At 42.2% G+C, this 17,382-nt stretch overlaps 1 protein-coding gene across 4 annotated transcripts in view; it reads left to right on the forward strand.

Annotated features, from left to right (window-relative positions):
* Nucleotides 1–16,372, forward strand: part of arid3a (AT-rich interactive domain 3A) — a 45,740-nt gene extending 29,368 nt beyond the window's left edge. For 3 of the 4 annotated variants that reach the window (XM_061826137.1, XM_061826138.1, XM_061826139.1), the window contains 6 exons: nucleotides 6,967–7,039; nucleotides 8,156–8,339; nucleotides 9,608–9,855; nucleotides 11,591–11,881; nucleotides 13,219–13,308; nucleotides 15,099–16,372. In XM_061826137.1, coding sequence (XP_061682121.1) covers nucleotides 6,967–7,039; nucleotides 8,156–8,339; nucleotides 9,608–9,855; nucleotides 11,591–11,881; nucleotides 13,219–13,308; nucleotides 15,099–15,241 — 1,029 coding nt within the window. In that variant the 3' untranslated portion in view covers nucleotides 15,242–16,372. The remainder of the gene's footprint in view (nucleotides 1–6,966; nucleotides 7,040–8,155; nucleotides 8,340–9,607; nucleotides 9,856–11,590; nucleotides 11,882–13,218; nucleotides 13,309–15,098) is intronic. The other variant, XM_061826140.1, reaches the window with a different exon arrangement.
* The last annotated feature ends 1,010 nt before the right edge of the window (nucleotides 16,373–17,382 follow it).

Here is a 17,382-nt window from a genome sequence, read left to right on the forward strand (position 1 = left end):
GGAAATGTGATTTTTTTTTTTTTTTAGGTGGTACTTGATGAAAAAGGTTTCAGACGTAATTATGTGGTTTCTTTAACAGGTACACATCCTTAATTTCCTTCCACAAAGAGCAATTTTTCACAGTCCAAGCTACATCTGATCGGTCTATCACAGTGCTTGTGTTTGTCTTCGACTGGCGGCTCAACTCCTCACAGTCAGTCGATGCGTTTGAATTTTTGAGGTTGGCTGGTCACTGCAGATTATGACGCGTTTGATCTTCCCCGTCAATAAAACAATGTTGAATGCAACTGCAGTCAAACAGATCTATTGTTGGTGTTAATTGTGTGCTGAAGGGGGAGGGGGGGAGGGAGGATGGCACGTTGTGGAGGGCAGACATAGGTGGAATCATTATCGATGTCAGCTTACGGACACGCGTACGAGATGTTTCTGTCACGCTGTTTTCAGTCCACAGTTTCCAGCTGAATTCAACCACATACTGAAACAATGAAATATCACACTAAGAAGGAAAGGAACTTGAATTCTCTATTTAGATTTGAAGTACAATTCAGTAGGATTCAAGTACAGGGTTCAAGCAGTCATATACTACCAGCTCAAAATGTTTCCTATTCTTTTCAAGACTCTGTTGCAGCCTACTCAATCTGTCGATGGTTTTGTGAAGATATTACATGTTATCACTCTATGATTATTTGATACATTTCCTCACCTCCACACATAGTTATTTCTTGCAATTTTAACATTTAAAGCACTTTCAGAATGTGTACACATATCATACCAGTACTCCATCAAGTAATTAGATCAAAACATAAAGTTGGCCAATAGAAATTTCCCCACACGCATTTTAGAGCTTTAGTGTGATCCATTAGTGAATCCTGATTGAAAACTTGATCCCTCTGACTTGGCCCTTCATCAAAATACAGCCCGATTGTTAATCGCAGAGCCACATTGCGTTCTCTTCCTGCAAATGCAGTAGTAAAAGGTCACTGCAGGATCTTCTTTCATTAAAACTCTCAATTTCACTATTTCACTATATACTTACAAACTCTCCAGGTTTCCTGGAAGGATCTTATGGTTCCCTTCATTCATAATCACACTGGTAACACGGCTATACTGTAATCGAGCGAGTCTATTTCAAATAAAACTGTCTCCCGCATACATAACTCTTTCACTGCTGCAGCAACAATCTCTTCTTATTGAACTCAACCGTATTAAATATGCATGGATGTGTTTTACTGTGGCTCATAAATGGGTCTTTGATGCAAACTCAACTGTGCAAAGTGTGTTCTTTGGATCAAATAATTTCCATACATTTGTTTTAGGGAGATTAAGGCATCTATAAAAGGGCTGTGACATGATACAATGCACTGTTTGAAGATGGCTGATCATGTGTTCAAGAGCTCGATCAACTCCCCGACCTGGACCCCTTTCCGCTGCAATACCCCTTCCCCCACATTTATGAGTCACTTAGTACTAGCTAAGTTTACTTATTGAGCTTTTCTTTTCCACAATCCATTCCTCCTCATTCCGAATGAGGATGGTTTCCTATTAAGTAGTTGATAAGGTAAACCACATGCTTTTTCTCCTGTGGGGGCAATACATGAATAGACTTTGATTAACAAATGGAGTAACTAGTTCTGCAACATAAAAAAAAGGGAGAAATCTGGTTTCGGTTGTGCATCAACCACAGTTTAAAATTTCTTGACACATATGCAAATCACATCAGGTGTGGTTGTGACTAGTAATAACGCAACTTTATAACTTGACTCATTGCACGAGCATCAAATGACTCAATAAAGCACAATTTTATTACAAAATTCAATGTGTTTGGGAAAGGGTTTAGCCTGTCACATCGTTATTTAAATTTAAGCAAAAGTGCTCCAGACGTGTCAAACGTGTTCTGGTAATGCCACATAGATCTTGAAACTGATTCAAATCTGGGCTCTGGTTTGAAAAACTTCCATTGTGTACTGGTCAATCTGTTGTTTGATTTACAGTTATGCTTGGGTCGCGCTGCTTCATTGCATCACAAATGATGTATGTTCTCTGTGCAATATATATTGTGAGGTGCATATTTTTGTTTTTTTAAGAAAAGCTTGCTTTAAACAGAATGTATGAATGATAAACCATTCTCTCCTGAGAGCTTGATGAGTTGTAGACATACTCCACTCTCCTCTGGGTTCTGGTTTAAAGTTGCAAAGCCCTTATTATGTGCTACGTGACACTTGTGTGCCGCTGGCTTACTAACTTCCATTTGCATTATCAGTGGAATGAGCCGCCCCTCTCCCACTGCACTGAAATAAATCCCCTGCCCAAACAGAATTTTTTTCCACCAACATGTTAATGATGGCAAATCTGCAGCAACAGGCTACTCTGCAGTTACTGATTATTTTCATCAAAACCCCCTTGAATTCTGTGTTTGAGGCCTCACAAAGTATCATCAGAAGGGGACGTTTCTGCTACATATACAGCCAGCATGGGAACTGATCAGCCTGTTTTCTACTAAATTATACTTTTTCTGTAGCTGTGAAGTGGTAAATGCTACCTGTGCATTTCACCAATGCTGAGATTTGTCTGATACAAACCAATATGCAAAAAAAAAATGGTTAGTTTCTGGTGAATAATACAAAATGAGCATTCCATTTACTGTTAAAATTCACAGTTTCATGTTTTTGTAACATCTACCTTCTTTTAGGGAAATGAACTGATTCCAAGCACTACCCGATTGGCCCGGTTTTTCTAGTTTCTGCTTGTTTATCCAACTACCAGAGCTTTAATCCGGGGGGGGCAACCCCTGCTCTCACACATTAGAAACATGAAAACCATACAGTAAGCCTACACCAACCACACCCAGCTCTGCCTCATAAGGTATGTCTGTGGTTGTAGGTGCTGGCACCCAGTTTTATCATCACTGAACGAAACTTAAAACTATATCATCTGATAACATTGGAAATTATTTTAATCATCAAGTAACTGAAGGAAAAATGGAGTGCACTTCATCTCTGCAAACAGCAGACGCATGGTCGATATAAGTCTCATTGGCATATTCAGGTTAAAAGTTTGACAAAACAAGGAACTATTACCTCAATTCTATTACAGTATTTTAAGAACTACAGTCATATGATCTTAATCTGTGATTTGTATTTCTGTCACCATTTCTACATGGAAATTGAACCAGCGCCTCTATAACTCACTTCGATTACAAATGCTCCTTGTTTGCTAACACACAACTAAACATTGGTGGCAAAATGGCAACTGACCATATGAACTGATTCATCAGGGATTATGTAATGGAGTCCAAAAAACATTCCGCATTCTGAATGAGCTCCTCCACTGCTCCAGCTGTCCCAGATACCCAGACATGGATTCGGCTCTGTTCCTTCCTAATTGGTGCAGTGTTCTGTTATTGTCGTTGCGGTCTAACACAAAGCAGGATGCGTGTCCACATCTGTGTTAACAGTGAGTACCGAATGTAATTTAAAATTGGATACAAATTAGCCAAAGGGATACGATGCATTTCACACACGAAACTATATAGGACAACTCCTGCAGTGTGCAGCTAAACCTTTATCCTGATATCATGACCTGCCGCAATCTCTTATACAATCTAATGAGAGCCACAGATAAATGATGAAATTAATGCTCAATCACTAGCCTTGCCTGAGAGTTAACAGTTTGCTCATTGTTGTGGTTTGGTGTGCAATACTGTAGGACTGGATGTACTGAACAACAGGAAACATTATTCTATTGATACCTTACAGTCTTACTGTCAAGCTGAGCATCAAAATGCATTTTTTTAAATGCAACCCTTATTTATATTCATTCAGACTGTGCAGGTGTACCTCTCCCAACCAGTTAAAAAACTCATAACATACTCCCTTCTAATCATAAAGAAACATGCATCATTTTTGCAGCATTGAGTAATGAGGGCATGTTGCGCTACACATTCATACCGCAGTAAAACCACCAGGCACTTGGGAAACATTTGTTTGTGTGATAAAGAGAGGGATGGATGGAGAGCAAATAAAGAATAGGTGGGGGAAGGGTCTAAAGGGGTCATTTCCAAGATTTATGGTGCGGCACTTCACAAAATGCATGCATCCTGTAATTAAAACTCCCCCTTGTCTCCAGCAGCCCTGTACATTAGCAGGAATCCCCCCCCCACCCCCGCCCCCACACACACACACACCACACCACCACCACCCCATCTCATTCAAGCCTCTTCAATCCAGCAACCCCCTTTACACATGCACAAACATGCATCCAACACACACACACACACACACATACACACACACACACACACGTACACATGATAAGATCTGATGGCAGCTTGAAGTCTTCTAATGAGGGCTGAATGCCCCAATGAGGGTCAGTCTGTTACTGGTTAAAGGGCGCTTCTGTCACATCCTACACAATTTCAGCCGTACAAGCTTTTCATTTCCTCTCGATAGGCGAGCACACAAAATATAACTGCGTTCCCATCCATAAAAGTTGCCATCGATCATAGCACACCAACATTCAAAACAAATTACTTGGTGTAAATTCTATAGATTTGCCCAACAGTCAGTGACGGGTTTGCATTAATTCACTGCTGACTTTGTCAGTAATGCGCCCATTTAAGGTCGGAGGATTAAAAATAAATACAGTTCTTAGCATAATGTGGAATTAATTGTCTTGTTTCAAATTCTAGCAAATGTTTAAATGACATCTGTGGTTCAATGCTTGTGCAGTGCCCAATATGCACAAAGAATGAGACATTGTTCAGCTAAAACTAGTTTTGAGGGAGGGTGGGCAAATTATTAACCCAGGAAAACAATGATTACATGTGATCTTCTGATAATTATCAAATTATGTCTATAAAGGACCGACTGTGGAACACGTCCTCCTCACAGTTCCAAGGTCATGGGTTCATATCCAGGCGCTGTCCTTCCTGTATGGAGTTTTCATGTTCTCCCCATGCTTGCTAGGGTTTTCTCCAGGTATTCTGTTTTCCTCCCATATTCCAAAAACATCGTGTTAGTTCACTGAAATCTCTAAATTGCCCTTAGGTGTGAATGTGAGATTTTTTCCTATACTTTATATGCTCTGTGATTGGCTGGTGACCAGTTTGAAGGATATCCCATCCCTCCCCCGAACTCGGGCTAGGATAGGCCCTAGCACACCTGTAAGCCCTAATAAGGCAATGCGGGATAGAAAATGTTTGGATGGATTTTTATAATCTAATAACTTTCTCAAAAAAAAAAAAAATCAGACTCATAAGATGAGTAAAAATAGAGGTTTAAGATGTTAGATCAGAATCATGCAGGTTGTATTGTACACTATTTGCTTTAAAATGGTTGATCAACTAAATAGTTGATGAAAGATTAATTTTCCATAGGTCTGAAAAGCAATAATCACTTCAGCTCTGGGGCCTAATGGTGAGTTGTGTGGTGTTTGTGTGTGTGTTTGTGTAGAGGTTCTTGTCTTCATGTGATGTTTGCGCTCATATGCAATGTGAGCCATGAGTATTTGCTCTCTTTTTGATGCCAAAAAATGTTATGATTATTTCCGGGTACACTGCCAAACTGGAAAGGCTCAATAGGCTCCGACTCTGAGGTGGGTGCCCCACTTTTACTGCAAACTTTCACGGAACTTTCCATCAATCTGGGCCCCGATCGCAGCTGACCTATATCATTTTACTCAATGTCTGTCTCCTTGCACGAGCTAAATGTGGACTCCTTGTAATTTTTTCGAGATATTTCTTTTTGCCACAGTTTATTTTTTTTAACAGAAATGTTGACAAAAAGTTGTCACAGTAATTGTAATGTAACTTTTCTGTTCTGTGCAATTCTTCAGTCGTGGCCAATCACCAGGTGTGTGCACACATAGCCACCAGGTGGTGCTCAACCCCCTGCCCTTTTGCTCTGAAGAAAAAAATGGCAGTTTTTTGGTGGCCCTTTTTTTTTCATTCATCAATATTCAAAATGTAAAAATTACCCTGACTGCCATCAATTCCACAGCATGTTTTGGTATTTGAGGGGCATTTGTTTGAGTCACTGTGCATATGCTCTCACCTTAATTTATTTGGGGTTAATCAGAGGGACTTTAAAAGGTGTCAGGTGTTTGCTGACCCTCGTTTAACTTGTTTAAATGTGATTGGTTAATTGTTAACAAACACATTCCCATCTATAAGTGGATGTGCACATTTCCATAGCCACATTATCAATTATTTTTAATTCCCTCCTCCCATTTTTTCAATTGAGTAATACAGGTTAAGAAATAGTACAAAAGTTTTAAAATTATTTTTCTTGCTTATTAATGTATATTATAAAAATGTGAAGGCGTCATGGTGGATCAACTGGTAAAGCGTCGGCCTCACGGCTCTGAGGTCCTGGGTTCAATCCCAGACCCGCCTGTGTGAAGTTTGCATGTTCTCCCCGTGCCTTTGTGGGTTTCCTCCGGGCACTCCGGTCTCCTCCCACATCCCAAAAACATGCAACATTAATTGGACACTCTAAATTACCCCTAGGTGTGATTGTGAGTGTGGCTGTTTGTCTCGATGTGCCCTGCGATTGGCTGTAACCCGGTTCAGGGTGTACCCCGCCCCCTGCCCGTTGACAGCTGGAATAGGCTCCAGCACTCCCTGCGACCCTTGTGAGGATAAGCGGCTAAGAAAATGGATGGATGGATGGATGGATGGATGGATAAAATGTGATATTTGTTTATAGTCAGCTCCTTTATTCATAGTTTTATCATTGTTGTATTTGTTATTGTGTTAACATACTTAAATATAAAAGTTAAATATATGTTACTGATTTCTTTAATTGTATGAATAATTTGGGCAATTGGAGCCCTTTATAGGCAAGTTAGAGCACTCGCCCCCCAAAATGTCTGTGCACCTGCCTGTTGATCCTTTTTGTAGTACAGTACAGGTAGTAGTAGTATGTTGTAAAAGCACACACCTCTTCTTCCTCTTCCTTCTCTCCACAGCTGTATGAACTAGACGGAGACCCAAAAAGGAAAGAGTTTCTGGATGACCTTTTCAGTTTCATGCAGAAAAGAGGTAAGCAGTTTGTTGAGGAACAATCGCTGTTACTTAAGTGGATGTTCAAAATGGACCACATGTAACTCATCGTTCCAGTAAGAACAAGAATGGAAATCATAAAAAACATTATGCAAAAATAAAACCATGAAATGTGTTGTCATCATGATTAATAGCCACAATAATCAAATCGGTTAGTCACAAGTCAGGTCAGCCAAAAAAATGTCTCGTGTTGTGTCAATTCAGGAAATGTAATTTTGAATAAATTGTGAAATAAAATTATTTACTAAAGCGAAATAGTTTTTTAGGTTAGGCTAATTTGTCATTTGTAATTTGAGTAATTTGTTTTGCAATTTTACCACTATTATGAGAACAGCAACTTATTTGTAATATTGCTTTTTAATGTAATTTAGTTCCTAGTCACTATAGTTAGCACTATTGCAGCCGTGTAACAGATTCTTCTCTTGTAACACATACGCTCTCCTCACACTATACCACCGGCCGGTATGTGCTGTGTCAGACTCACACTCTTTAAGTGGGGCTGACCCAGAGCCGTGCGCTCATCTTTCACTCAACTGGGTGGGGTCTTTATTCAATTCAGACATGATTTCTTTTTGGTCATATAGTCTGGTTCCCAGGTTGTGCTTGCAGTAAAGGCGTACACTTTATCAAAGCCTGGGAAGGGATCATTTTACCTTTAACACCGTCCGACACACAAGCAAAAAAAAAAATGTGTTCTACCAGTTTGGCAGCAGAAATTCTCGAGGGTTCATTGAGTACAGATGAATGTCCCTTTCATGAATACCGGCCGTGGTTAGTGTGACAGTTTGGTGATTCATGGCTGATATATATCAGGAGCCAGCAACTAAAGATGGGAGACAAAAGGTGTGTGTTTACGACAAAATGCCACTCCAAGTTGTCACAATCGCACTAGGTGGGTCTGCTGGTCCTGATCAGAGAAGCTGAGTGCGCCCCCTGCAGGTCATTAAAACATCAACCAGTGTGCTCAGCTCCATTGGTTGATGATTTGATGATAGCAATACCATTTTGAAAAATGTTGTTTCTTTGATGATTAAATTGAATGCAACTCAAGCCCTTGTTGTACGACACATGCTGACATAAGAGGTGTTGTTTCAGGAACCCCTGTGAATCGTATTCCCATCATGGCCAAGCAGGTCCTGGATCTGTACATGCTCTACAGGCTGGTGACGGAGAAGGGCGGCCTGGTGGAGGTCATCAACAAAAAACTGTGGAGGGAGATCACCAAGGGACTCAATCTGCCTACCTCAATCACCAGTGCAGCCTTCACTCTCCGCACACAGTCAGTGATCACACACACACACACCACCTTTTTCATGACATCTTAATGTGTCCTCATTCTTATGTTCCCCATTTAGTCCTTGTATGAACAATTGCACATAAAGGATTTAAGCAAGTGTGGCCTCGTTGTTAGCATGTCTATTTCACAGCTATGAGGTTTCGTGTTCTCCTGTGTGAAGTTTGCGCTTCTCCTGTTCTGTGGGTTTCCTCCAAGTAGTCAGGCTCAGTTTATGGTGGGGAGTGTGTACCAGAACCACCTGTAATAAGTGAGAATCAGCAATTTAGAGAGCTTATGTTTAATTTATTTTTTTTGTGCTCGATGTCGTGGGGTCGCTAACAAAAGAGCTGTGCTATACTGTAGTTGGCAAACACCGTATGCCCCTTGCAAGTGGCAGGTGGCCAGTTCTAGTGGTGTCCCCTGTTCTGGCTCGAACGAGGATTATGGAAAATGGTTGTTTTTTTTTTTTTGTTTGTTTTTTTTTCTGAGGCTAAAAGCCACACTGATGACCACAGTTCACCTGTTTTTAACATACTGATAGAATGAGGAACTGAAACTACACTTGTGGTTCAACGCCGAGATCATTTTACATATTGAGATTTTGGGGGGGGTTCTAATTCAGTTCCATCTTGATCGTCAACCCACCTGTTGGTAAACAAAAGCTACACAGGTTTGGTAATGACACTTGTGGGAAAAGAAATCATGATAAATATTCACATTTTGGAACCTGTGGTATATTCTGTCATGCTCCTGGCATCCTGCCCAGGCTGGGCGTGGCCAGCCAATTAGTCGGCACACACCTGCACCTTGTTTCGGCTGATTACTCCCGGTACTTATAGGACCCGGTGACGACTGGTCCTCCGCCAGATCGTTGAGGTTCATGCCCCGTTCCAGCACCCCCGTATCACTGATCATATTACTGTGTGTGCCGACTAATTGGCTAGCCACACCCAGCCTGGGCAGGATGCCAGGAGCATGACATATTCTCAACATTATCTTTTCAAGTTATGTCAGGTTATTCCCCGCTGCCCATTTGCTTCACCACTGATGTCTTCTATTCCAAGCACCTTACAATGTAGCATTCACTCGGCTTAGTGTAGTGACTGCCTGTCCCCATAAATCTATTTTCCAAGCCGCCTTTCCTCACTAGGGCTATGGGCATACTGGAGCCTATCCCAGCTGACTGGGTTCGAGGGCGGGTACATCCTGGACTGATCACCAACCAATCCCAATGTTTGCCTCCTTTTTATAGTGGATTTCTATCTCATCAGATACATGAAGTACCTGTACCCATATGAATGTGACAAGAGGGGTCTGAGCAACCCCAACGAACTCCAGGCTGCCATCGACAGCAATCGCCGGGAAGGCAGACGACAGAGCTTCGGTGGCTCCCTCTTCACTTACTCCCCCAACGGGACACCCACCATGCTGTCTTCGCCAAAGCTGTCCACGCCCACTATGGGTTTGACCGTAGGCACCAACGGGGCCTCGCTAACCCCCATCCAGAAGATCAAGAAAGGTGAGGGCACAGCACAAATGCCAGTGATGTTGAGAGAGGAGTGTTGGAAAAGAAATTGTCATGGGCCGGGCTGGACCACAGCCAGCGGGGGCGTGGCCACTGCTCTGGGCAGTGACACTTGTCACCGCTCGCAGCCGTTTCACGTTGGGAATGTAGTTAGACTGTATATTTGAGTTGGAGTTATTGTCTTTTTGGAAAACAAACCCTAACGACAGAATGGCAGGGTCGTCTTGGTTCGCAAGTCCACTATTTTACTTCAACACTCACCTGGAAGTCTGTTTCCACAGTAACGTGAGCTTGTCTCGGTAGCGGATCGGTGACTACCGTGGCCCGAGCGCGGGTTAGCAGCAAATCTGTTGAAACCGCGACGTGGCTGTGGCGCGGCGTCGGATCTGTTGCCACAGCAACGTCAGCTTGGCTCGGTAGCGGATCGGTGGATACCGTGGCGCGCACGAGCGTCTGCTGCAGCTCGGTCACCACTGATGCATGCATGCGCGTCGGCTGCAGCTTGGTCCCCACCGATGCGTTCACGAGCGTCGGCTGCAGCTTGGTCCGCACCGACGCATGCACGAACGTCTGCTGCAGCTCGGTCCTGTTCGAGGCGTGAGCGTGGTTCAGCAGCGGGACAGTCGCCACCGGTGAATGGGCGAGAATCAGATGTGGCCTTGCCGGAGGGAAATTGCTGAATCTCCGCTCCCATTGCTCCTCGTGATGGCGGCAGTAAGCAGCAAATTCTTCGGCCTGCTGTGTCTGTTGGGCAATAAATTCTTTAAGCCACTGGCCTAGAGGTTTCGCGTCAATCACTTTTGAGTCTGCTGGGTCCATGTCAGGCCAGTTCGTTCTGTCGCGAACCTCCGGTGCGGGGCTGGACCCAAATGCAGTTCTCCAAGACGAGGACATGATGTTAAGCGTAGTTTAATTCAAGCTGATGTGGCACAGAAACACTGTGACGAGGATAGCTCAACATTACATTATTTTCAGTGGTGGAGATTCCTACTGTCAGTGAAAGCAACTCACAAACTCACGGCACAACCCACAACGAACTGGCAAATGCCAGTGACAAAAACTCCAACTCAATTACACAGCCTAATTACAGTCCCAATATGAAACTGCTACGAGCGGTGACAGCTGTCACCGCCCAGAGCAGCGGCCATGCCCCCCCTGGCTGTGGTCCAGCCCAGCCCATGACTGAAATATGTCTTTATTCATTCCACAAATAGATAAATACATGTTTTACACCACCCAGAGATGTTCCATATCAAAAACATTTACAACGCAGAGCAACATGATTATATAGAATCAGGAAAATGGGGTGACGTGAATGATTTTTTTTTTTTTTTTTTGGCTTATTGAGACCAATTCAGTGTGACAATTTTGCCACTGATTCTTCTTCTTTCTTGGCATTACTTATCTACCAAATGAGTTTTCCTGGCATGTACCGCAACTGTAGTTATGATTGTATAAAAGAATACATTTAAATCCATTTAACATTTTCAAACCTAAGAATGCATTTTGTGCTAGCCTTTACTTTTTTAATTGCGTTTTTGTGGGGTAGATGCTGTAAAATTAGTTGGATGAGGTCAAATGTGGTTATAACATGTAACAACATAACATGATTTATGTTTTGTTTCACTGAGAAGGAGAACATGTTTTTTGACACCCATGATACATGGTGTTAAGGTTAAAAAAAAAAAAAAAAAAAAAAAAAACGTTTTCCTCCCTACTTTCCAACCAGAAGAAGAGGGCGGACAGCCTTTTCATGGAGTCGGTGTGCCTCGCATGCCAGTGGGAGCCTTAGCGGGTCAGTCAGTGGCCGCCGTACAGGCGGCAGCAGCCCAGGCGGCAATGGCGGCGCAGGTTGCGGCTTTGGAACAGCTGAGGGACAAACTGGAGGCCGGTGAGCCACCAGAGAAGAAAATGGCACTGCCGGCAGAGGAGCACCATCGACTGCTGCAGAGAGCGCTGCAACACAACTTGCTGGCCATGACAGCTCAGATACCCATGAATATCCGCATCAACCAACAAGGTATTGGCCACAGAAGGGCAACGGGTGGAAACAGTCTCGTTTGCCTCTGGGTTGAACACATGAAACAAATGCCATGAAATCTGGTGGTTTAACAAACACCGGCTTGCATATATTGAGAGAGAAAAAAATCTCTTGTGTCTCTGTTCATTTAATCGAAATTGTAAAACTCAAAGCATAAATGCGCTACTCACAAAAACGTTAGCGGTATTTGGCCTCTAGGGGAAATCTTAGGGTACAGTAAACCTAAAATGCCTGATAATATTTACAGGTAAGTGAATATAAGTTGATTTTTTATATTTCTACATGTTTTACTGCTCAAGTCCAATTGTTCATTTTAATACTTTTTGCAAATCTCTTGGCAAGTAGGTGAACAACAAAATTCACAAGTGTTTTATCCATGCAGTGACCAATCTAGTTCTTGGTCCAATTAGAATTTTTTTCAAGGATGTTCTCAGAGGGCACTAGCTACTGAGTTTGGAGTGCTGTCAGCAAGTTGTAGTTGCAACAAAGATCAGAGAGACTGGAGTCTCAGGTAGGCGTAAAAATTGGCATTTTTGGAAATGTAAACAAAAAACATTTTTTTAGAGAACACCACATTGTCCAAAAACTAGTGAAGTCCGGAAAAGGTCCGATGAAGTTTACTTATGAAGGTTATGGTCTATTTTAGGTTCATCATGAAATTTAATCAAAAAGCCCAATATTTCTAACTCTTTTTGTATTGTATGTGTTCCTACAGTGACACAATAGAAAATTATGTCACAATAAAAAAGAAAAGTACCAAAATGGTGCAGCAAGTAAAAAATGAGTAGTATAGCTTTTCTTCTTTGCGCTGTGTGGGTTTTTGCCTTTCTACCTCAGACGTTTGCAACCTACTTTCCACAAATTGTTCGATTGGTTTCAGTTGGTGTTTGTCTAATGGCTAAACAGAAGCTTGACAAGGTACCCCAAACCTCAACACCTGTAAGCGAGATAGTGGGCCAAAACGTTGGCCTGTTTAGCTTACGCAGGTAGTAGAAGTAACAAACATGGGGGAAAACATGCAACCACATGTGCTTGTGGGGGGGATTCCCTGCCTTTGCGACCTCACACTTTAGTCCCCTTGCTCTTGGTTTCATATCTGCAGATGTCTGCCTCGGTATAGAATTTACATGTCAATTTGGAAAAACGTTAAATGTGTGGCCACATACATATACCCGGAGTTGTGAGTGTGAATCAGCGGTGCAGCTCGCTGACTTTTGGTTTTGTCTGTCAACACACTGAACATAGAAGTTTTAACTTCGGCCTGACTGCATTGCTTTTGTTAATAGAGCTTTGCTATTTGCTTGTTGGTGTTTCAGATGGCAGGCAGGACTCTGCCATGAACCTCACCACCAACGGGACAAACAGCATAAGCATGTCAGTAGAGCTTAACGGAGTCATGTACACTGGTAAGTTATTTCATCATGCTCTATTCAAAACTTTGTATTAAAGATAAGAAAGTATAATAACTAAACAATATAGCAAAAGATAAGAACTAACTATAACTACTAAACAATATAGCAAAACTACAATTAAATACATTATAGAAGAGTTGATGAAGTGTCCTGTTTTTCATTGACTGAGGGGGCTTTAATGTTATACTTATTTCCATATTTGATGCATAATTGCACTAAAGTAGACACTTGATCAAATTGCAGAGAATCTTCTTTTGATGAGAGGCCCAACCTATGACATTTTAAATTTACTAACGTCAAACACTAACTACAGTGAGTTCTCTTTTTTTTTATTCTGGCGGTTAGGGTCAAGACTACCCCTGCAATAGGTGAAAATGGCATCAAGGTTTTTTTTTCCCTACATACTTTAAAGCTGTATGAATCACCCCCGTCCCACATTTAAGAATTTTTCATACACTGTTTTTAACCTGGCGGCACGGTCTCTCAGCTGGTAAAGTGTTGGCCTCACAGTTCTGAGGACCCAGGTACAATCCTGGCCCCACCTGTGTGGAGTTTGCATGTTCTCGCCGTGGCTCCGTGGGTTTTCTCCAGACACTCCCGTTTCCTCCGACATTTCAAAAACATGCAATATTAATTGGACAGTCACCGAGCGCCTAGGTGTGATTGTGAGTGCGGCTGTTCATCTCCATGTGCCCTGCGATTGGCTGTAATCCGGTTCAGGGTGTACCCCGGCTCCTGCCCGTTGACAGCTGGGATAGGCTCCAGCACTCCCCGTGGCAAAGAAAATAGATGGATGGATGGTATTCACTATTGAAGTTGATGCCGATTTGGGCTCCACTGCCCAGCCGGGACGAACATTACAGCTGTCAACCTGATAGTTTTTTTGTCTCTTCACAGTGGGGCAAAAAAATATTTAGTCAGCCACCAAGTGTGCAAATTTTCTCACGTAAAAAGATGAGCGTGGCCTGTAATTGTTGAACGACAAAAGGAGGAAAAAAAATTCCAGTTTCATTTTGAAAGAATATAGAAATATGAAAAATTATGGTGGAAAATAAGTATTTGGTCAGCACAAAAGTTCATCTCAATATTTGGTGATGTACCCATCATTGGCAATGCCAGAGGTCAAATGTTTTCTGTAAATCTTCGCAGGGTTTTCACACACTGTTGCTTCTATTTTGGCCCATTCCTTCATGCAGATCTCCTCTAGAGCGGTGATGTTTTGGGGATGTCGCTGGGCAACAGTTTTTCAACTCCCTAAAAAATGTTCTATGGGGTTGAGATCTTGAGACTTTGCTAGATCACTCCAGGACCTTGAAATGCTTCAAAGAAGCCATTTTCATTCCCTGTGGGTTGTTTTGGGATCATTGTCATGCTGAAAGACCCAACCGTGTTTCATCGTCAGTGCCTTTGCTTGTGGAAGGAGGTTTTCACTCAAAATCTCACCGTACACTGGCCAGTCATTCTTTCCTTTGCGCAGATTAGTTGTCCCGGTCCCTTTGCAGAAAAACAGCCCCAAAGCGTGATGTTTCCATTCCCATGCTTCACAGTCGGGATTGTGTTCTTCGGATTTAAGAGTTGTTCAAAATCGTACCATTTCTAAGACCGTTAGTTTTGTTGAGGCACAATTTGAAAATATCTAATTCTAGAAGGCAAGTTCAACTTGCAGTAGCACCTCCACAATTGCGGGTGGCAGGCTAGCTGCAATTACCGGGCCCATTCGAAATGTCCTGTGGAATTTTCCCACTTTTGACTTTTCTAAGTTTGTTTTTGTCTTTGTTTTCCAGGTGTCCTTTTTGCTCAGGCAGCAGCCGGGTCAGCCCCGTCGGGCGCGTCCCTCTCCAGCAAGCCTGTCGGCAGCCGTGTCTCTCCTCATCACCTGCAGCAGCAGACCACACCTACCTCAACCTCCAGCAACCCAGTGTCTTAACAAAGCCTCAGCTTTTCCCCTTCCTTTTTTTTTTCATACTTTGCTACGTAAAGCCAAAAAAAAAAAAATAACCCAACAACCTCATTTTGTATAATAGTCGATGCCAAAAAGAGAATGCATACACACAAGACGCAAACCAACTCGATCCCTTGAAATACACTCTCAGGTTCCGTCATCAACTCACCTCTTTTGTTCTTCATGGCCACAATAATTTTGGGGGAAAATACACCAAAAAAAAAAAAAGAGAGCCAGTATATGTTAAACAAAAATGTATGTGCAACCTGTGAATTATTTATTTCTACATACAAATACAGCTTATGGAAGAACAAAGGAGACAGGACAGGAAGGGGTAATGCACTGTTTACACTCTCAAACACAACAACTGACTGACAGTAATGTTTTATCCTCGAGGGGAGGGATTCTTTTTATTTGACCTTTTACTCGTTGTTTATCATTATTTTCAAGCATTATAGTGTTTTATCATTTAAATCTTTATCAATCCTCTAGCTGCAGGAGAACATTTATATATTTAGAATCTATTGAAAGAAAAGAGTACAAGATATCTTCTATTTTTAATCAGAAAAGCTTTAAAAGTCTATGTTTCTTTCAGGGTGCAAAGCAGTGCACCTTTGTGACCTACTTGTGTGCAAAACCTGAAACGTTATTCCCACGGCAGCCGTTGTAGAGCAGTCTTTAGTAATATATTTGGTCGCTACGCCGGCGACCAGACGAGGTGATAGCTCGACATCCCTGCTGAATTCATACTTTGTCTTCTTTTTCCCTGTCCCAAGGCCACCAGCCAACTTCAAATGAAGCCCTCATGTGTCCGCATACTTGTTTGCAATCTTTTTCTTGAGCTCTGCAGAAAGACAATTTTCCATCTTTAATTTCCTGTTTTTAGCTTGCTTTTCTTGTGATCGTCTTAACGTCAAATGCATGCCCGTATTTGTGGATGAAGCCTGAAGGAACAGGGATTTCCTTTCAGGAATGCACAGTACCCGTCAGTCCACTTAGTTCTTGTTGTCGACAAGATGCTCACGTGGACAAATCAGGTGTAAGGGGGCACTTGCTGTGTCTCAAGAGGACGTGATGTGGTTCAACTTATGTCTGGCGCTTTCTTATGTTTTTGTGTTATGGATGTCAGATATATATATATATATTATATATATATATATATATATATATATTATATATATATATATATATATACACACACACACACACACACACAGGTATATTTTGTGTGTGTTTTTGTTGAGCATGAATTTTGTGCTTCTCATCTAAGTGCTTCTTATCCTTATCCTGCTGTTTTGGAGGACCAGGTCATATCCAGATTCTTACAACAATCATTCAGCTTTCAGTGAACCCTGACCACGCTGTCCCAAACAACCTCATTCCTACTGTAGAGAGGAAGGCAATCACGCTTTGCTTAAAGATTATTTTTCAGAGGCCTTATACAGTACGAGATGACCAGTTGTCACTTTTTACTGTTCGGGCCAAGTGATACCAGCTGCTGCTGCTGGTGCTGCTGTGATCGCCGCCTTGCTTTTCTGCCTCAGGCCACCATCGGCTGCTACGTAAACATGTCTGCCCCGCTCACACTGTGAATGTATAGTCGACTCCCGCTTCACCGCTTTTACTATTTATTTTAAGACAAAATTGAATTCATGTAGGAGTATTATGGACCCACTCAAGTGGACAAAATACTGTATCTGGAGAATATTTGTTTATGAGAGCAACAAAACCTGGAGAGAATTACTAACTAAGGTACAATATAGGCAGCGCTGTGTTGTGATGAGTAGCATGTCTGCCTCACAGTTGTGAGGTTCTGGTTTGAATCTCAGCTAAGTCCCTATGTGGACTTTCCATGTTCTTCCTGTGGTTGCCCGAATTTTCACAAGACTCTCCACCTTCCTAAAACTTAAGTGTTTGATCCATTGCAATCTCTAGATCGTCCATAGTTGTTCTTGTGATGTGCCACCAGTCCTGGTTGCACCGTTCTCTATGGGTCAAAACCACCTGGGATAGACTTCAGATCACTTGTAACTCTTTTAAGGACAAGGACTATAGAAAGTAGAAGGAACTCTTGACTGTTTTTCAGACTGTTACATTAACATTTCTGCTAGTTTAAACGTTCTCTG

This window comes from Syngnathoides biaculeatus, chromosome 7 (genome assembly GCF_019802595.1).
Source record: "Syngnathoides biaculeatus isolate LvHL_M chromosome 7, ASM1980259v1, whole genome shotgun sequence".
NCBI classification, from domain to species: domain Eukaryota; kingdom Metazoa; phylum Chordata; class Actinopteri; order Syngnathiformes; family Syngnathidae; genus Syngnathoides; species Syngnathoides biaculeatus.